Raw genomic sequence first — 18,574 nt, forward strand, 5'->3', positions numbered from 1 at the left:
CCGGCCCCTGGACCATCCTTCCTCTGGACTTGGCTTAGCTGTTAGTAAAGTCTGTTACTAAGGTTGGCTAACACGTTTTTAAAAAATCACCTCCCATCCTCGTGGAGACAGGCCCTAAGAGGACGGTGTAATAACCCTTTTTGTGTGCTCTCAGAGATCCCTCTGTTATCCTGTTTCCTTGAATCACTTTTGAAAGGGGGCTGATGGAGCCTCACTCCTTTTACTGATTAATGTAATAGTAAAAACCATGCTGATAGATTTGACAGCTGCTGACTGAGCTTCCAAATGAAGTTTTTCAAAACTGACTTCTAATGATTCTGTGGGTTTTCTGTTTCCTCCTTTCTCTATGAATATGAACAAAGTAAATGGCATGTGTTTTGTGTGTGGTTCTTAAGAAATGGATATTGTTCCAGCGCACTTTTTTGGTATCATGAACTCCTAAATTCTAATCCAAATTTAGCACTGTGTGACATTGGACAAGTCAGTTAGGGATGAGCAACCACAGTTCCCCTTGACTCTATTTGGAGTTGTGGGTGGTCAGCGTCTCTGAAAAAACTGGTCCTTAATCTGTCTCTTTTTACTCATCAGAAAAATAGGGATAATACCTTCCACATACCTTGGGGAGTATTAATGTTTGAGCAGAACTCTGAAAATACAAAGGGTTGTATAAGTAATAAATGTTATCTGTTGCTTGTGAATACCTTCAGTGGGACGCATCTGTGAGAAAACCTGGATTTGTGCTGGAAATGGCCCAACTTGATTATCATACACATTGTAAGGAGAGTGATCACTTTAGATAAGCTATTACCAGCAGGAGAGTGGGGTGGGAGGAGGTATTGTTTCATGGTCTCTGTGTATATAATGTCTTCTGCAGTTTCTACAGTATGCATCCGATGAAGTGAGCTGTAGCTCACGAAAGCTTATGCTCAAATAAATTGGTTAGTCTCTAAGGTGCCACAAGTCCTCCTTTTCTTTTTGCGAATACAGACTAACACGGCTGTTACTCTGAAACCTATCTGTATTTCATGTTGGTCCTGTTGGGTATTCATATTTGGCTTACTAGTTACTTAATTGAGAAGTCCCCTGGCACCAGTTTTAGTATATGACATATTATAGCTCTGGTTCTGCAATGAGATCCATACATGTTCCTTTCAGGGAGATCCCAAAGAGGAGTTGTGGGGAAATAATGTTTGTCCCCACACTCAATTAAGGGTGGTCAGTTGACTGGTCAAATATTGTCAAAAATGGTCAAACCACTGATTTATTAGAACAGTAACAGCAGTCACAAAACAGAGTAAGACATTATGGTCTCCAGTAGGATTAGCCGTAGATAGGTAGATAGATAGATACACTTAATTACAAAATACAAGTTACTTACCTGAGTTACGTAACTCAGAAAAATGTGAACCACGTGGGGATGTCTGTGTGTTTGAGGGATGCATTATGAAGAGGCTTTTTGTTAAGAGTCGAGGAGTGGGAGTTTATTTACATCGGCATTCAGTGTAGATTATTTGTTTGCTTTTTTTGAAGAGAGGGATTTGCGGGGGCTTTAATAGCTGTGATATTAAGGAAGAAGTTTAATGGCTAGACATCTTTTCTTTTTGTTTTAGGGGAGGAGGTTTAATGGTTGTGTACCTTCCTCTCCCTCCCCCACTCCCGTCTGAGTTAATTTCTGTATATTTGTCTAGTCAGGTTAGATTGTAAGTTTTTTCAGGGCAAGAACTGTGTCTTTTAACTTGTGTGTTTTGCTTTGTAAACCACCATGTGCATTGATGGTCTGGTATACAAGTAGAGATACGCATACATATGATCTTTGTTCTAGAAGATTCCTGTCAATCAAGATGTTCCACTTTCATTTAGTTAACCTTTTTCCCAACAAGTGGGATTAGCATATACAAAAGTGAGTGATCAAGACACTTAAGTAGATGTGTTAACAGATGGCACTATGGTGAAATCCAAAAGGTAGGCTGCTGTCAACATCAGGGCATTCTTGCTGGGATATTTGACAATATTTTATCATTATCAGATAAGCAGCAGTCAATTGACATTATTTATCAGGTCAACTAAATGGTCAAAATCAGACCAAGTCAGCTAAATCAGAGAATTGAGGAACATCTGTGTAATGTGATGTCTTGATATTAGAATATTTGTTTATACATATTATCTTATGGTACACATTGCCATTGCATCTGAGTGCCTCAGCTTTAAAAACAACAATTAAAAAAACACATAATTTCACTGCCAAACTGCTGCCTTCTTGGCTTATTGTTTGTGATTTCAGTGACCCCCTCCTGAACAACTTATATAAATGTTAGCCAAAAGCTTGAGCAGATATTTTTCACTGTTCTCCCGAGGTCACCAAATCTTGGCTCTAGTGAGCCAGATGAGGAAGTGCATTCTACATTCAGACCTTGGACTGAGAGTGTTGTGATGTGGGTCTTAAAAAATCACACTTAGGAACAAAGAGCAGAAGCATTTCAGTTGCTGTCAACCTACCCTCCTCTAGTAATAGGGGAAAGGGCAGTTTTTCAAGTAGCCAGACTTCTTAATGGCTTATAGATCATAACTAGGACTTTGATTTACATTTGTAAACAAGTGGCAAGTCATTGCAGAGCACTGAGAGTAACAATCGTGCTCATAGCATCCCCGCCCACGTAGGAGGTGAACAGTAGCAATCTACACCAGTTGACACTTCTGGGCGATCTTCAGCGGTAGCACTAAGAGCACAATGCTCAGTAATGCAGCATGAAAATGACAGACGCATATGACCATATAAATACATGAGACTGATCAGGATAAGCTTTCTTGAATTTGTGGACTTTTCTGACTGGACGTATATTGCTTCTTCATATTACAATCTGTGCTAAAAGCATTTCAGAATTCATGGGAATATCTGGCCAAAGAATGATTAAAATCCATCAGTGAGATACCACTACTCCATGTCAAAATGAGGCTGCAGCAGTCAAAAAACCAGAGTCTGCAGCAGTCAAAAAATCAGTAACATTTGGAGAAGAGCAGGAAAGAGGTGGATGTAAATTTGGGCCCTCAATTTATCAACCAACTCCATAAAGTTACTTTCTTGTACTGGATTGTCAGTGTGTATGAACAGCTACTGTTTGGTTAATTTTGGTTTACTGACTCAGAGTTGAGCATTGCTTTCTCCTTCCTTTATACAAATTGAAATTTTGAAGTAACTTTGAAGGGGAGAGCATTTAGGAATAAAGACATTAAAAGTAGGGGGGTTTTGTGTTTGTTTTTTCCAAGTCCCAAACATTTAGAATTATGGAAATGCAAAGTTTAGGTACCTCACACAGTATCAGCTCTGTCCTTATATCTGTATATACCTTCCACTCATTCATAAGATAGGCTTATCACTTGTATGCCTTGCACTTTCAACATTGAGCCATACACCACTAGTACTGTCACAATACTATCTTACACTTAAAGTGCTAATAAATGAACTAGGCATCCACAATGCAAGTGTCATCTTTACTAGCAAATTCTCTTCCTCCCCCAAAGAGCTAGGTATGCCAATATCATATTACTTGCTCTTCTTCAGACCACCAAAAGCGTGTCCTAAATCTAACCAATCTTTTCAAGAAACCATAATGTGTGTACACACTCAGCCACCAACACCATTCAGTATAAACTTCAAAGCGGCAGAAAAGTTATCCTGTCTTACTCCGCAGTTTTACAAATTCTTGAACCTACCTGATTGATCCTTACTAGATGAATTCCTAAGGGAGTACATCACTAAAAAACAACATAAGCCAGTGTTGAATCAATGCATTACAGCAGTGGTTCTCAACCAGAGCTACACCAAGGTCTTTTAGGGGTAAATCAACTCATCTAGATATTTGCCTAATTTTACAATAGCTACATAAAAAGCATTAGTGAAGTCCGTACAAACTAAAATTTCATACAATGATTTGTTTATACTGCTCTATATACTATACTCTGAAATTTAAGTACAATATTTATGTTCCAATTGATTTATTTTATAATTATGGTAAAAATGTTACAGTAAGCAATTTTTCAGTAATAGTGTGCTGTGACACTTCTGTATATTTATGTCTGATCTTGTAAGCAAGTAGATTTTAAGTGAGGTGGAACCTGGGGGTACAAGACATATCAGACTCCTGAAAGGAGTAGAGTAGTCTAGAAAGATTGAGAGCCACTGCCTTACAGAATGGGAAAGCACAGTAGAGAACTAAAGTTTTTGGGATACCTTTGCTATATTTCCATACTCAAATTCTTCCTTAATTACCAAACCTCATATGACATTTGAAGTGTCAGGCCTTTTTTGGATTACTTTATAGTTGAGTCCAGAATTAGCCTTCTAATTGAAGCCTTGTTACATACAGTTTTAACTATGGAGATACAACAGTCTCTCTGCAGTAAAGAGTAATTATTTAAAATAAATTTTGGATTACATTCTACTTCTGGGTCTTGATGACTACACAGCCACTATAAATTCCTAACTTTAGTCCGACAAAAAAGTTAGTTTCTTGGGCTACATCTACACTACAGCCAGGATCCATGCTCCGAGATCGATCCACCAGTGGTTGATTTAGCGTGTCTAGTGAAGACCCGCCAAATCGACAACAGATCACTCTCCAGTCAACCCCTGTACTCTACCCCCGACGAGAAGAGTAAGGTAAGTTGACGGGAGAGTTTCGCCTGTCAGCCCCCCCTTTCCCCCCAAGCGGTGTAGACCCTGCGGTAACTCGACCTAAGGTACGTCGACTCCAGCTACATTATTCATGTAGCTGGAGTTGCGTAGCTTAGGTTGACCTATTGCAGTAGTGTAGACATAGCTTTGGTTGCCTGTTACATACAAAGACACTTATGTTTATATTTAAGTCTGAACTAAGTAGATTCAGCGTGGATAAAAATCAATGATTGTTTTAAAAAAATCAGATTTTTTTGATAAAATGCTTTTTGAGGAATAAACCTATCTAAAGATTGATTTAATTAAGATACATTATAGCTCAAAGATATCTCAGCATGGAATAGGAATTATAAATTCTAATTCTATAGTATGAGACAGTATATTCATGTAATGTTTAAGAAAAGTTTTGTAAATGAGTTCCAGTAGTTCATGGATGTAGGAACCCAATCTTATGGGGTTTTACAGGCTTCTGTATAAATTTAGTTAATCTTTCTATCTACCTAAAGAGGCTCAGTCTAGAAGATACCATCAGAGATGCTTAGTTTTGCAGTTCTCAAACTGTGGATTTGTGTCTCCAGAAGTAATATGCTTGTTAACAGCAAAAATGTTTTAAATAAATATATAAAGGTGAGAAATAATAGACCTCAACTCTATTGTCCCTCTGCAAATTTGTGTACACAGAATCAATCCCTTACCTCTCTCTAAAAGTGAAAAGTTTCAAAAAGTTCAACTAATAGAAGGTTGTTGCTGGCAGAATAGATCTGGACAAGGAGAAGAAGTCTGGAGATAAATGTGAGACACGAGAGACATATGCTTGTTTTGTTAAAATATTATGTGTTTGCTGTTGAAGAAAAAAACCCAGAACACTTAACGTTGTTGTTTTGTTAAATAAAACAATTTAAATGTCTATCTGGTGACGTTCTCCTCCTAATACAGCATAGCAAGAAAATCCTCCAAATATTAATGATTAACCTGTTGAATTGGAGATAGTTTACCTCCCAATGACTTCATAAATATTTGCTTCAATTAACTTTGGTAAATGAAATAACCAAACAATCATTCATTTTCTGATATAGCTGTAAAACTCATCTGAAAAGTTTTCAAAATAAATCACTGTTTAAAAATGTTTAGTGTGTACCTTCTAAAAATGAAACCTACATCTATCTCTGAGTTGTGAAGAATATGTATTAAGGTTATAACAACCAACAAGAATGTACTTTTGTATAGAAAACCGTGATTAAATCGAATCTTCCTGACTAGTGATTTAAATCATTATTTAAATCAGTTGATTTAAATCAAATCCACCCTGACTAGATTTATTGATTATGGCGTTTTCTTTAATTGTGCAGTGTTGGTCTTGTACCTTGATGTTCAATGAGATTTCTGCCTTCTGGCTGAAATGCACACAACCAAAATTTCTCCAGTAGCTTTAAATGTAACATGTAGGCAAAGGATTCAGAGTGGTAGTCGTGTTAATCTGTATCAGCAAAAACAACAAGGAGCCCTTGTGGCACCTTAGAGACTAACAAATATATTTGGGCATAAGCTTTCGTGGGCTTCTGATGAAGTGGGTTCTAGTCAGTGATGAGATGCCAAAATCTTAACAACTGGTTCCCTCCTCACTCCACGAGGGGGTCGTTGCCCACCCCCACCCCCCGGGACTCCTGCCCCATCCAACCCCCCCCCCCCCCCCCCGCGTTCCTTGATGCATTTCCACCCCCCCAGGATCTCTGCCCCATCCCCCCCCCGTCCCCTGACTGTCCCCAGAACCGGGCAGGAGGGTCTCGTGGGTCACCGTAGTGGGTGCCCACCCCACTCCTAAGAGCCAGAGGGACCTGCCGGAGGGCGAGGTGGGGAGTCCCGGTGGTGCTTACCCAGGGCAGCTCCCAGGAAGCATCCAGCGGGGAAAATTTGGTGGGTGCAGAGCACCCACCAGCAGCTCCGCGCCTGGCCGCAACTCGCCTCCGCCCCTTAACGCGCCGCCCCACTCTGCTTCTCCACCCCCGGCTTCCAGCAAATCAGCTGTTCGGCGGGAAGCCTGGGAGGGCTGAGAAGCAGGCGATGGCTAAAAGGGCTTCTAAATTTAACAACCGGTGGGAACCAGCTCTAGCTCACCACTGGTTCTAGCCCACAAAAGCTTATGCTCAAATAAATTTGTTAGTCTCTAAGGTGCCCCAAGGACTCCTCGTTGTTGTTTTTATGTAGGGAAAGGTAATTTGAACTTTGAGGTTTGCATAGAGGCTGGTTAGACTTCTTTAACCTTAAATTCTGGATTATCTACTATGCTTTGCAGTAAAAAGAGATTGTATCATTTCTTCAAAAGCCAGGTGTTCATTTGGTTCATGAAAATAAAGGTCTTCATAAGTACCAATCAGAGAAAAACACAATGTAAATGACTCCTGGTGCTATTCTATGCAACTGAACAGATTCACTAACTACCTCATACTTTCTAGTCCTGCCTGAGGTCCTCTCATCAACTTCTAATCGTCCCGGCTACTGTGGTGGTGGCGGTGGCGGCTTCATGATTTTTGCTACAAATGTCAACTAGACTAAGATGAGACACTTTTCTCTCTTCTTTCCTGATTTTTGCTTGAGACCCAACTTAGTCAAGAGGTGAAAACAGGTATCCAGAGGTGAAAATCTTGAAAACTACCTCACCATGCCATTTAGCCATCACAAGCAATGTTTCAGAATATGTAATTGTGGGAGGATTTTTTAGTAGTATATTGGAGAGCCTAGGTTTGAATCAGGTTTTTATAACAGAACTTTTTGAAGCGGGCACGGTGCACTGTAAACTGAAAGGAAGGAAAAATATTTTAAATGTAAAACTCTCATATGCACCAATATATATGCCAAGTCTGGTTACATGAGACTAGTTTGAAAACAGTCTTAAAATCTTGCTTTCTTGTACATGGGATTGTTTTTTAAATGGGAGTTCTGTAGGGAGTAAGAGGTAACTTCCTGCAAACTTCCTTATTGTTGTGTTAATTGTTGCATAAAAAGTAGACTTTGAAGGACTTGTCAAGAGCAAACAAAGTTGAGGATATTTTAATTAATCTAACAACATTTTTCGCAATGCCTGTAAAAATCAGGAACAGCAAGAATGGCCATTCAAGAGAAGTTGGCTTTGGCTCTTTTAAATAGTTTTACCATATTTATGGTGTTAGTGTCTTTGACAACACCAGTTTGTATTTGCCAATAGTATGACGTCTGATTTTCAGTTTTGGGGGAATTAGAATGGTGTTTTCAAGAACTAATAAATCTCTTGATTGGCTGAACATTTGTAACACTTTAAATTTGAATTAGTATGTTATGGGATGCCAAGCAGTAGGAAAGATTACTTGAATAATTAACTGTTCCTTTAAGAGGGAAGCAAAATAGCAATTATTTGTTCTGAAACCTGTTTTAAGTCCAATTTGTGTGCATATGTCCTATTTTGAGACTCATAGGATATCACTATGCAAAAGCAGTTGTTCCTGGTTATAACACATTAAAATTAGCATCTCTTCAGGACTTTGAAACAGAACTGTTCTACTTCACTGACTTAGGTATTCCATGGGTCTCATGAGTCACAATTCTGATGTTAAACGGAAACACAAGTGACCTTCTAAAAAGAGTACAAACCATTATCTCCTTACCAGACACTTAAAAACATGGTGCTTCCAACTGTAAAAGCATAAAGAACACCAGGCATCCTCTTATGAAACTTTCTCTTGGAAAGTTAAGCTGAGTGCTCTCTTTTCAGTATCCTCATTAATTTAATAGTCTTTTACAATGAACCTGGCTAGACTTTGTATTACAAAAGTACTTCTCTAACAGTCAGGGCTGTGTTTTAGATTTTTTGGTGAATTTTGTGTCAAAACTGCTTACAAGGTTAGCCTTCTACAATAAAAGGCAACTCTACAGTATTAACTGTTGCTTAACTCATTCTGCTTTTATATGGAAGAGGTTTCTGATTTTTCATTTCTCTATCATCTTTCAAGTATATCAGATCCCACCAACGTGTATATATACTTTTTCCATAGATTCATTCATATCTAGTCTTTATATTTATATTTAAACACATATTTGTTAAGTATAGAGCATGCATACAAATCAGAACAGTGACCTTATTTCTGAAATTTATTTTATCTTTTGCTCATCCTGTTGTAGGTGTGGACACTGTCAACGTCTGCAACCAACTTGGAATGATCTGGGAGACAAATACAACAACGTGGAAAATCCATCAGTCTATGTTGTAAAAGTGGATTGCACTATAGATCTTCCACTCTGCTCTGAATTTGGAATCAGAGGATACCCCACGTAAGTACAAAAGGATGTGTGCTTCTATTATTTTGTATGTTTTCCACAGTCCTCTGCCAATTTGTTGAGATCAACTTCTAAGTTATGATTTTTGGTCGTTTCCTTTATAGCTCTTCAGTCTTTAGAAGATAAATTTAAGCTCTCATCATGTTACCAAGACAAGATGATCTATAATGTCTCTTTTTTTAGACACCATCTTACAGCTTGGAAGATGGCTGTGTTTAAACAAAGTTCAGAATAGGCCTTCCCCTTCCTCCCCCACCCCAAGAGAACAAGTCTGTGAGAGAGTAACATAACGTATAGCAGTAAAGTACTAGTAGTTCAGGACTATTTTAACTACTTTAAAATAATTTCAGTTGTCTAACTGTGTACAGCACAACCAATGTAGTGTGTATAAATGGTCTCTCAAACTTTTGTGTGAATTTGGTGCTCATAAAACTGATAGATTAATAACACCATCTAAAGCCAGGCACATATGGATGCTGGCGCTGTGCAAGTTTCTCTACGTGGTTTTACTTTAGCAGGGCTTGACAAACTTAGCAGCTGCTCATGAACTCGAGTACTAAACATATGGGGGGGATAGCTCAGTGGTTTGAGCATTGGCCTGCTAAACCCAGGGTTGTGAGTTCAATCCCTGAGGGGGCCATTTAGGGATCTGGGGCAAAAACTGGGGATTGGTCCCGCCTTGAGCTGGGGGGTGGACTAGATGACCTCCTGAGGTCCCTTCCAACCCTGATGGTCTATGATTCTGTTATCTTTTAAACCTTTCCTATTATGATAGATGAGGGTGAGCAGGTTCCACCAGTAAGGGCCAGAGTAAGGTCTTGGTGAGAAGGCTCGCATCTTGCCTCTGAGCTGCAGGAAAAGAATGTGAGCTGAAATTTCTACCAGATAAGCAAGCCTTTGCTTAAAGTACATCAGTCCAAACTCCAGCACTCCTGCTAGCCTGGTGCTGGACCTCTCTTTAGCAGATTGTCAATTGTGTAGCTTTGTGAATAAATGTCCTACAATGGTAGGGTACGTCTACACAGCCAAAAAAAAACCCTAAAACCTATGGCAGCAAGTTTCACAGTCTGGGTCAACTGACTTGGGCTTGTGTTGCAGGGCTAAAAATGTCAGTGTACGTGCTTGGGATGAATCCTGGGCTCTGAGCCCTCCCCACTTGCTGGGTTTCGGAGCCCAAGCTCCAGCCTGAGCCCAAACTTCTACACTGCTATTTTTAGCCCTGCAATGTAATCCTGACGCAGTTGACCCAGGCTTTGAAACATACTGCTGCAGGGGGGTTTTTTTTGCTATGTAGACGTACCCATAGAGACCCCAAAAGCTTATGGTCAAACCTGAAGTTAGTATTTTTACCCTTTCTCAAGAGGTGGAAAATAATAACAATTCACTACTCTGCCTATTCAGTTGCACAAATATTGATATTTATGAAGATGGACCAGTAGAGGTTAAAAATAGTTTACTGTTTTTGTAGTTCATATTAATATAGACCTTACACCTTATCAATGCCTTTTAACAATTGAGTATTCCCTCTTTGTGAATGAAGTTTGTCATTTCCACGTCACTGCCAGAGCATTTTAATTAGGGGTAGGAATTGCAGCAAATATTTATACAATAAATTTTGTATGTTTTCCACAGTCCTCTGCCAATTTGTTGAGATCAACTTCTAAGTTATGATTTTTGTAACTGTAACCTTGGAAATAATGGGGCAATAGGGCAAAGCCTAATAGTAGTTGGCACAAAGCTGAATCAGGTCTGAGCTAGCTTTGACATATGAATGTAATAAAATGTATGTGATAGAGACTGGCGGGACAAGACAAATACCTGTGGCACCTTAGAGACTAACAAATTTATTTGAGCATAAGCTATGAAGTGAGCTGTAGCTCACGAAAGCTTATGCTCAGATAGATTTGTTAGTCTCTAAGGTGCCACAAGTACTCCTTTTCTTTTTGTGGATATAGACTAACACGGCTGCTACTCTGAAACCACACAAATACCTGTAATACAGGTATCTCCCTCATTCTCCACAGGGTCACATGCTGAAATTTTTAAAGGTCTGAATTTAAAATTAATTTTATCTTCAACTGAGTAACAGATTTAGTTGAAAATCCTCAGGACATTCAGTCTTTACATATTGGTTTCAAGTATCAGAGGGGTAGCCGCATTAGTCTGGATCTGTAAAAGTGGCAAAGAGTCCTGTGGCACCTTATAGACTAACAGACGTATTGGAGCATAAGCTTTCGTGGGTGAATACCCACTTCGTCGGATGCATGTAATGGAAATTTCCGGAGGCAGGTATATTGCTTGCATATTTATACCTGCCTCTGGAAATTTGCACTACATGCATCCGACGAAGTGAGTATTCACCCACGAAAGCTTATGCTCCAATACGTCTGTTAGTCTATAAGGTGCCACAGGACTCTTTGCCGCTTTTACATATTGGTTGTATACTGTACAGTTGGGGAGGAAGATACGCTGTTGTTTTCATACAAAACAAAGAAATTGGATATACAGATCTAAGTGGGGGGGAAAACTGAACCTCATCTTAATAAAATAATAGAGATGCTACTATGCCTATAGGATCATTTAAGCTAACTTCTTGATTTCTGTTAGGTTCTACTCCAGACTGTTATCAGAAGATGTATGAAAGGGAGAGATGATAAGCTATTCAGATTTCATAATTCTTTTCTTTATTTTTTGTTGACTTGTTAAAGGGACAATATCAACTTAAAAACCACACACCTTTCTGAATGTTTTTTAACCTACTATTGTAAAAGCAATAAAGGGAAGATTTTTTCTTATTTTAATTTTTATGCATCGTGCTTTTGAAAACACTTTTGCATAGTAATTTTTTTAAGTTGCAAGGGCACTGAATAGAAAAACAGGAGAGAAACATTTAGAAAAATGTGGTTGTAAAACCAGCACAAAAATTAGCAAGGGAAGTCAAGGGCAGATGTAGTAACTGAAATGAATTTTAACTCACTCTTTAAAAATAAATAAATTTAAATAAAAAGACGATCTCAATTTGATGGTATCCCTTTAAAATTCCAGTATTTAAACAAATATGATTTCCAATTTTAAGTTAGACATATATTTAGTGGGAAAAGATGTAGATATTTTGTTAAACAGATTTTACCACAAGTATGTATTTATATAATCAGAAAGACTGTCTTTGCAACTATCCATCTATTTTCTCACCTTATTCATCTGCTTTAAGCTACCTTTAATTAGTTTAATACAGCATGAGAAGTGGTATCTGATCAAGGACGTTCATATTTGGCATGGCACAAAAAAGTGAAGATAAATTCCTGGAAAATAAACTTTTTGTTTTTGTGCATACTGAAAGAAATTAACTGATGCTTTTTTGGCAAACTGAAAAATAGGATTCACGAGCATAAACAGGGATTAACCTCTGAATTATTCTTTCTAGCATTTTATTCACCATTGCATGTTAATTAAGGACATCTTGGAATGTTAATGCAAAATATGGTATTTCTATCTGTACTAAGTTTAAAGGAGAAGAACAGAATTCTGGTTAGTTACAGCACCCAGTTCTGCATCATGGAAATCAAAGGAATGTGTGATTTTAGTGATAGGCTTGAGGACTGAGTATGCTCTGAGCTCAGTTATGATGTTATTAGAAAAAAGTTCATTTATTTCCAGATAATGTTTCTTGTTTGTATCTATTCAAAAAGTTTTGCCTTACCTCTTTGTACTGTTTTAATGTTTCAGCCTAAAGCTGCTTAAACCAGGCCAGGAACCTGTGAAATACCAGGGTCCTAGAGACTTCCAGGCACTGGAAAGCTGGATGTTGCAGACACTAAATGAGGAACCAGCTGTAAGTGAACAGGAAATATTCCCTTCTTCCAGAGTCAGACTGATTTCTTGCCACTGTAGGGGTTAGGTTTTGCTTTCCACGAGGAAAACCTCGTAAGAGTAAAAATTGGATGATGATAAACTGGAACAATGGCCAAATAGCAGTCAAACCCATAACTAAAACTGGCATCCTTTGACTTGCCCTTTGTTTCCTGTATTTAAAACTAAAATTCATAATCTTATTTCAAGGAAATATTAGCCTCTTGACATTTAAGATGGGATTTCCTAGTACATGTTCAGTTGACAAGTATAGGCCACAATTACTTTGTCTTGACTAGGAAAAGTGGTTTAGCTAATACACGCTAGGTAAGTCCAGCATAAATAACCTTTTTCCTAATGAAGATGCAGGGCAACAATTATTAGCTGGTCATGCTGTAGTTTAGTTAAGGCTACAACTCAACCAGCAAAATTAAGTTACAAAGTGCTACCCTATATCTACACAAGGAAAAGGCTTGAGTTTAGGTCTAGCTCATCTGGCATATTAGATGATCCTGGTGTAAACTTAACTACTTTTCCTAGTCAAGACAAGCCACAATGATTGCTGAGCTCAGTGGATTAAAATACACAGTTATGCTTAAACAAGTTCCATATTAATGTATCTTTAAAAAATTGAAACGTCAAATGCAAAGAAGTTTTAGCAGTGTAGTTTCTAGTAATGTTTTTTCCAGCTCTGATCTAGTTCCTAGAAAATAGTCTTTTTTCTGTTAAGTGACTGACTTAATGTTTGTGACTATTGCAATTTAGTTATAAGATGACTAAATTCTAGTTTGCTCCTTTTCTAATATTGCTGGTTGTGTGGGATTGGGAAAGAGTACTCAAAGTGGATTCTTGAATAGCTTGTAATTTATAGATAGCTGAAAGACCTCATAAACTTGTGTGATGGCACATGTGGTTTCTGTGACAGGAGTGGGCCTGATATCTGATAATTAGGGCTGCAGATTTGTCACTGCATTTTTTTAAAAATCAAAAAGTCACGGTAATCTTAGTGAAAGTCACTGGTTTGGTGACTGCTCTGTGACTTTTTTTTTTTTTAATTAAAAAGAAGCCCTGACAAGTGAGGGGGCACTGGTTACCCACATCTGCACCCTTTGCCCCCATACCACAACCCTAATCCCAGCCTGGTACAGAGACAAGGTCAAAGGAGTGAGGGGTAAGGTTGGGGCTGGAGAGAAGGCCTGCCTACGCTCTCATCCCAGGCACAGGCAGCTCCTGTATCCTGTGGGACTAGGTCCAGGGTTGAGAGGAAGCCTGCACTCACCTCAGGCATGGGCAATGGCAGCTCCTTTGGGGCTGGGCCTAACTCCCTGCTCTGTGTGTTGTGACCATGTGGGCATGGTTGCAGTTCCATTCATGTTTGGTCTGTCCCCGTCATGACGTAGGGAGTCAAACCTGAGTGGTGTTGTGTTCCATACATCTGGTTGCAATGCCTGGTGCAGAGAGCCAGGCCTAGCCACGTGGGACAGGAGCCTCCATAGCGGGGTGAGTCCTGGATACACAAATTAGTCACAGACAAATGGGAAAATCACATTGTGACTTTTTGTCCTGCCATGACAAACATGTAGCCCTAGTAGTAGTGTTTTGTAAATAGTGTAGGAGCTATTGTGTAATAATTTAAGAAGATTGAGATGTTACAGTTTTATAAGGGCTGTATGTGATCTGGTCACTCAAGGGGGAATTATTGTATATTCAATTGTAAATCTTTCCTGTATTAAGCTAGCTGTTGATGTAGCTTAATAAGGGACCGTGGGAAGAACAAACAGAAAGGCAGTGCAATGGATGTCCAAATGAGCAACCTACATTCAGACACTTGGGATGGGAATTACAAGACTATATGGCATATTTCCAGGGTCCAGTCTGAAGTGACCCTCCTTTCTTGCCAGACTGGGAGCTACAGAGCAAAAGTACAGCAAACAGTTAAAAGGGACTTTTCAGTAGAAGAGGGGGTTGAGAGTCGATTGTAGGTGAGCTCTGGCAGAGAGACAAGTGAAAGGCAGTCTCTGTGCAGGAGTCTGAAGGAGATGGACCTTCTCATATCCAGGTAATGGTAAGCCTTAGGGGAAAACAGGCATATGTATAGGCTGGCTTATCAGAGAAAAACATATCTTAAAAACAGTATGCTTTTGGTTCTGTATAAATAATACTTTGCTTTAAAGAAGCTGACTGCCACTCTTATTGTGCCCGGAAGGGAACAGAACTGCAGGGTCTGAGCCCAAGTCAGACCTGCTGAGGTAATCACATTTGATATACTGGGAACTGCAGCCAAGGCCCAATTTGAGAGAGGGAGAATCCTGTGGTTCTCCCCCAGGTCAGGTGACTGTTGGAAGTTTGAGGGGAAAGGAAGGTACGCTTGAAGAGACCAGGATGGTGGATCACCAGGAGGAAAGACCAGATGCAGTTTGACCAGTAACTGAGATAGTTGCTTTCTGTGTAATATAATGTCAGTTACAAATAACTGCTTATTAGTGTCCACTTGACACAGACCTTGATACAGAATAAAGATGGAGTAGGAAATATTTTGGGGAATTGGAAAATTGACAAATGGGGATTGTCTTCATTTATACTGCCACATGGAAGCATTATACATGGCCCACTATGTAAGATAGACAGTTCATTTAGTGTACATCTTTTGCATAAGACAGAAATAGTAATTACTTTGTTTCTTTTTAATAGGAGCAAGAATCTGATCTGCAACCACCAAAACTTCCGGAACCTAAACAGGGAATGCATGATCTCTCAGCAGCCAATTTCAAGATGCATATAGCAGAAGGTAATTTAATTATTTTCTTGCAGCTGTGATTGGTACAAATATTTAGATCTAATTAGTGAGAAGCCTGCAATATTTGCTTGATCTTGTGAGGCATATTAGAGAAATGGTGGGTTAGTCTTTAAAAGTATCTTTCTCCCATCTTCTTACCCAAAAATCCGTAACAAGTGGAAAGACAACTCACAAAAAAAAAATCAGTGTTATTGCATATTACACGCAATAAATATATTAAAGACATTAGGGTTGTGAAGTCAAACACTCAAAAGTTAGGAAATCGCAGTATTAAGGTTGCACAAGCAATCTTAAATTCATCCCCTAGTTGCATATACATTACGATAGTCTTCAATTATGTGATTGCATACCATTTTTCCCCCACAGGATACCATCTTCATTTAGTACACAGGATGGACAGTGCTCAATTAATGAGCCACCCTGCACTATTTTGTTTTATGCTCATGGTTCAGTGTGTGAGTCTAGGCTTTATTTACTGTGTATTATTCAAACTCTTCTATGGAAATACAATTATTTATTTCCTTATGGGCTCTTGTATGGTGCTCATCACTATAGTATCTGAGTGCTTCACAAGCATTAATTTATCTGTACATATTCTACACAGTATATATATATTTCAGCTTCTGCTATGAATGAAGCAGAGGTCCTGCAGACAGCAGCCTCTTTTACTCCACAACCCTAATTCATCCCTAGAGTAAGTATATCCTGTGCATTGAATGAGACAAGCATTCTGTGGAAAAATAGTACATGATCAAGTAATTAAAACTGTATCATAATACCTACACACATGAGGGGTGAATTAAGGTTGCACTGGCAACCTTAATTATGTGATTTTCTGATTTTTTTAGTGGTTGACTTTGCACCTTAACATTCTTTTAATAGGTTTTGTGTGTATAATTTCCTAGGATTTAAAAAAAGCAAACTGAAAAAAAACAGAAATTCCATCGTGGGATTATATTGACACTCACATGGTTTGTTGGTAGAGTTGTAATATTTAGATCCACCACACAGATTCCTGCAACTTGAGATAACAGAGTAACTGATAGCAGTAGTAGATTGTCATCTTATATGTAGCCCAGCATTAAAAGGGGATGAGACATGCTCTTTGCCAGTGGGTTTCACAGGTATTGGCTGACCGCAGAGGAATAGTGAGACTCAGGAATCTTGGGTTCCATTCTTGGCCCTGAAGGGGAAAGTTCTCTAGTGGGCACAGACTCTTTTGCCCATTTCTGGCAAGCTTGACCTCTTCTTCCCCGTCTCCTCTAATCTGGCCCTACCCTACTCCTGTCTCTCCCCAGCTCAGGCTTCTTATGCCAATTCCATTCTTCCCTACATAGCCTCTGCTTCTCATTCCAGTCTCATTCTCCTTGCCTAATCAGTCTTAGTTTCCCCTCTCTCTGTTTGCTCTCAGGTTCCCAGTGTCCCCCCTTCTTCTTGCTTAAGCAGTCCCACCTCCCAGCTTTTTGTCCAGTCTGTCTCTCCTTGGCCCCCTCCTCTTCAGTTAGCTCTGAGTTCCACACTCCCTTCCTAGGCTCCCCCTCCAGTCTCTCTCTCTCTATTTCATTCCTGGCTTTTTGTCCCAGTATCTTGGTTCAGCAAGCCCCAGCTCTCCCCACGCACTACAGCCCTCATCCCATCTCAGTGTTCCCTTGCCTAGCCAAGTAGTTCCCAGTCTCCCCCGTCTCCAGTTTCCCTCACCAGCTCCCAGGGTCTCCACCCCACGTTTCCCTTACTGGCTCCCTGGCTCCTTGCCCAGCTCGTCTCAGTCTCCCCTCCAGTTTCCAGTCATAACACCGTGGCCCGCCGCCCTCCTCCCCCATGCCACTCTTTCCAGACTCTTTGTGCAAGTCTACTCCTTTCCCTCCTCACTGGTCCAGTTCTTGTCCAATCTGCATTCAAATCAGAAGGCTTGCTTTCCTACACTGGTTAGGGGCTAGCAGGGTTGAGTCATTGGGACCACAGGAAAGGCAGGTTCCCAGCTTTCACTTCTAGTGCCTGCCACTACCCTGGTCCAGAGCAGTCATTATAGGGAAAGTTTATTCTGTGCGCCATTGCCCTGTGCTAGAGCATGCTCAGTGGATGATGTATGAGGAGTCCGGTCACATGTAAGAGCTGCGATATGGTCAGTGAGGATGGAATCTTCAGAGATTTTAACGCTCTCTATATTTAGGTTGCATAATACTTCCAGTTATAGAAGATTCTTGTAACTTTACGAAACTCTCTAGCACCTCCATTGTTTGGAACAGACCTTTGAAATTCAATACGAACAACACCCTGGGGCTGGAGACGTAACTTTTTCTTAACCCATGGAATTCCATTCAGGTAGCATTCGAGTGGGGGTCATGGAAGGAGAACTAGGTCAGACCTCCCCCTTCCCAATGCAGCCCATTGCCCCCGTGGTCCATCTCTGCCCTCTGGGACTATCACATGGGTCAGGCACTCCCCCAACTCCACGGTTTGGAGACTGGGCTCCCCTCAGTCATCCCTTGGACCCAGCATACCCTGAACCCAGTGCCCCACTCGGGGATAATAGCCTTCCTCTGTTGCTAAGTAATGCAGTTATTTCCATAGTTCAAGTGATAGCAGTTTGTGATGCAGTGCTGAAGGTTCTGGATTCAAATCGATTTCAAAAACCTAAGAAATTGTAACCTAAATTTTTTTGGCATTTTTTTTTTTTATACAAAGTTCAGTATTTGAAAGTGAGGAGATACCAGATTTAAGATTGCCTTCTGGTACATATGCATTATAAGACCGTTTTTAATTATATGATCACATGGTGTTTTTTCCATTGGATGCCTGTCTCTTTCAGTGCAGAGGGTAGACACATAAGGGGGCAGAATTAAGGTTGCATGGGCAACTCTTAAATTTGGCATTTCCTAACTTTCAAGTGCTCTGTTTTGCAAACTACATAATCTTTTTCTGTAGTTTTGTATATCTAACATTGTGCA

General features: G+C 39.7%; 2 protein-coding genes across 2 annotated transcripts in view; both read left to right on the forward strand.

The window, feature by feature from the left end:
* Positions 1-8,911, forward strand: part of LOC140907012 (eukaryotic translation elongation factor 1 epsilon-1-like) — a 157,068-nt gene extending 148,157 nt beyond the window's left edge. The window contains exon 8 of the mRNA XM_073332090.1: positions 8,825-8,911. Coding sequence (XP_073188191.1) covers positions 8,825-8,863 — 39 coding nt within the window. The 3' untranslated portion in view covers positions 8,864-8,911. The remainder of the gene's footprint in view (positions 1-8,824) is intronic.
* The window catches only part of TXNDC5 (thioredoxin domain containing 5), a 37,630-nt gene that overhangs the window by 925 nt on the left and 18,131 nt on the right, over positions 1-18,574 (forward strand). Inside the window, exons 2-4 of the mRNA XM_073332088.1 lie at positions 8,825-8,974; positions 12,707-12,812; positions 15,521-15,617. Coding sequence (XP_073188189.1) covers positions 8,825-8,974; positions 12,707-12,812; positions 15,521-15,617 — 353 coding nt within the window. The remainder of the gene's footprint in view (positions 1-8,824; positions 8,975-12,706; positions 12,813-15,520; positions 15,618-18,574) is intronic.

This window comes from Lepidochelys kempii, chromosome 2, assembly GCF_965140265.1.
Source record: "Lepidochelys kempii isolate rLepKem1 chromosome 2, rLepKem1.hap2, whole genome shotgun sequence".
Taxonomy (NCBI): Eukaryota; Metazoa; Chordata; order Testudines; family Cheloniidae; genus Lepidochelys; species Lepidochelys kempii.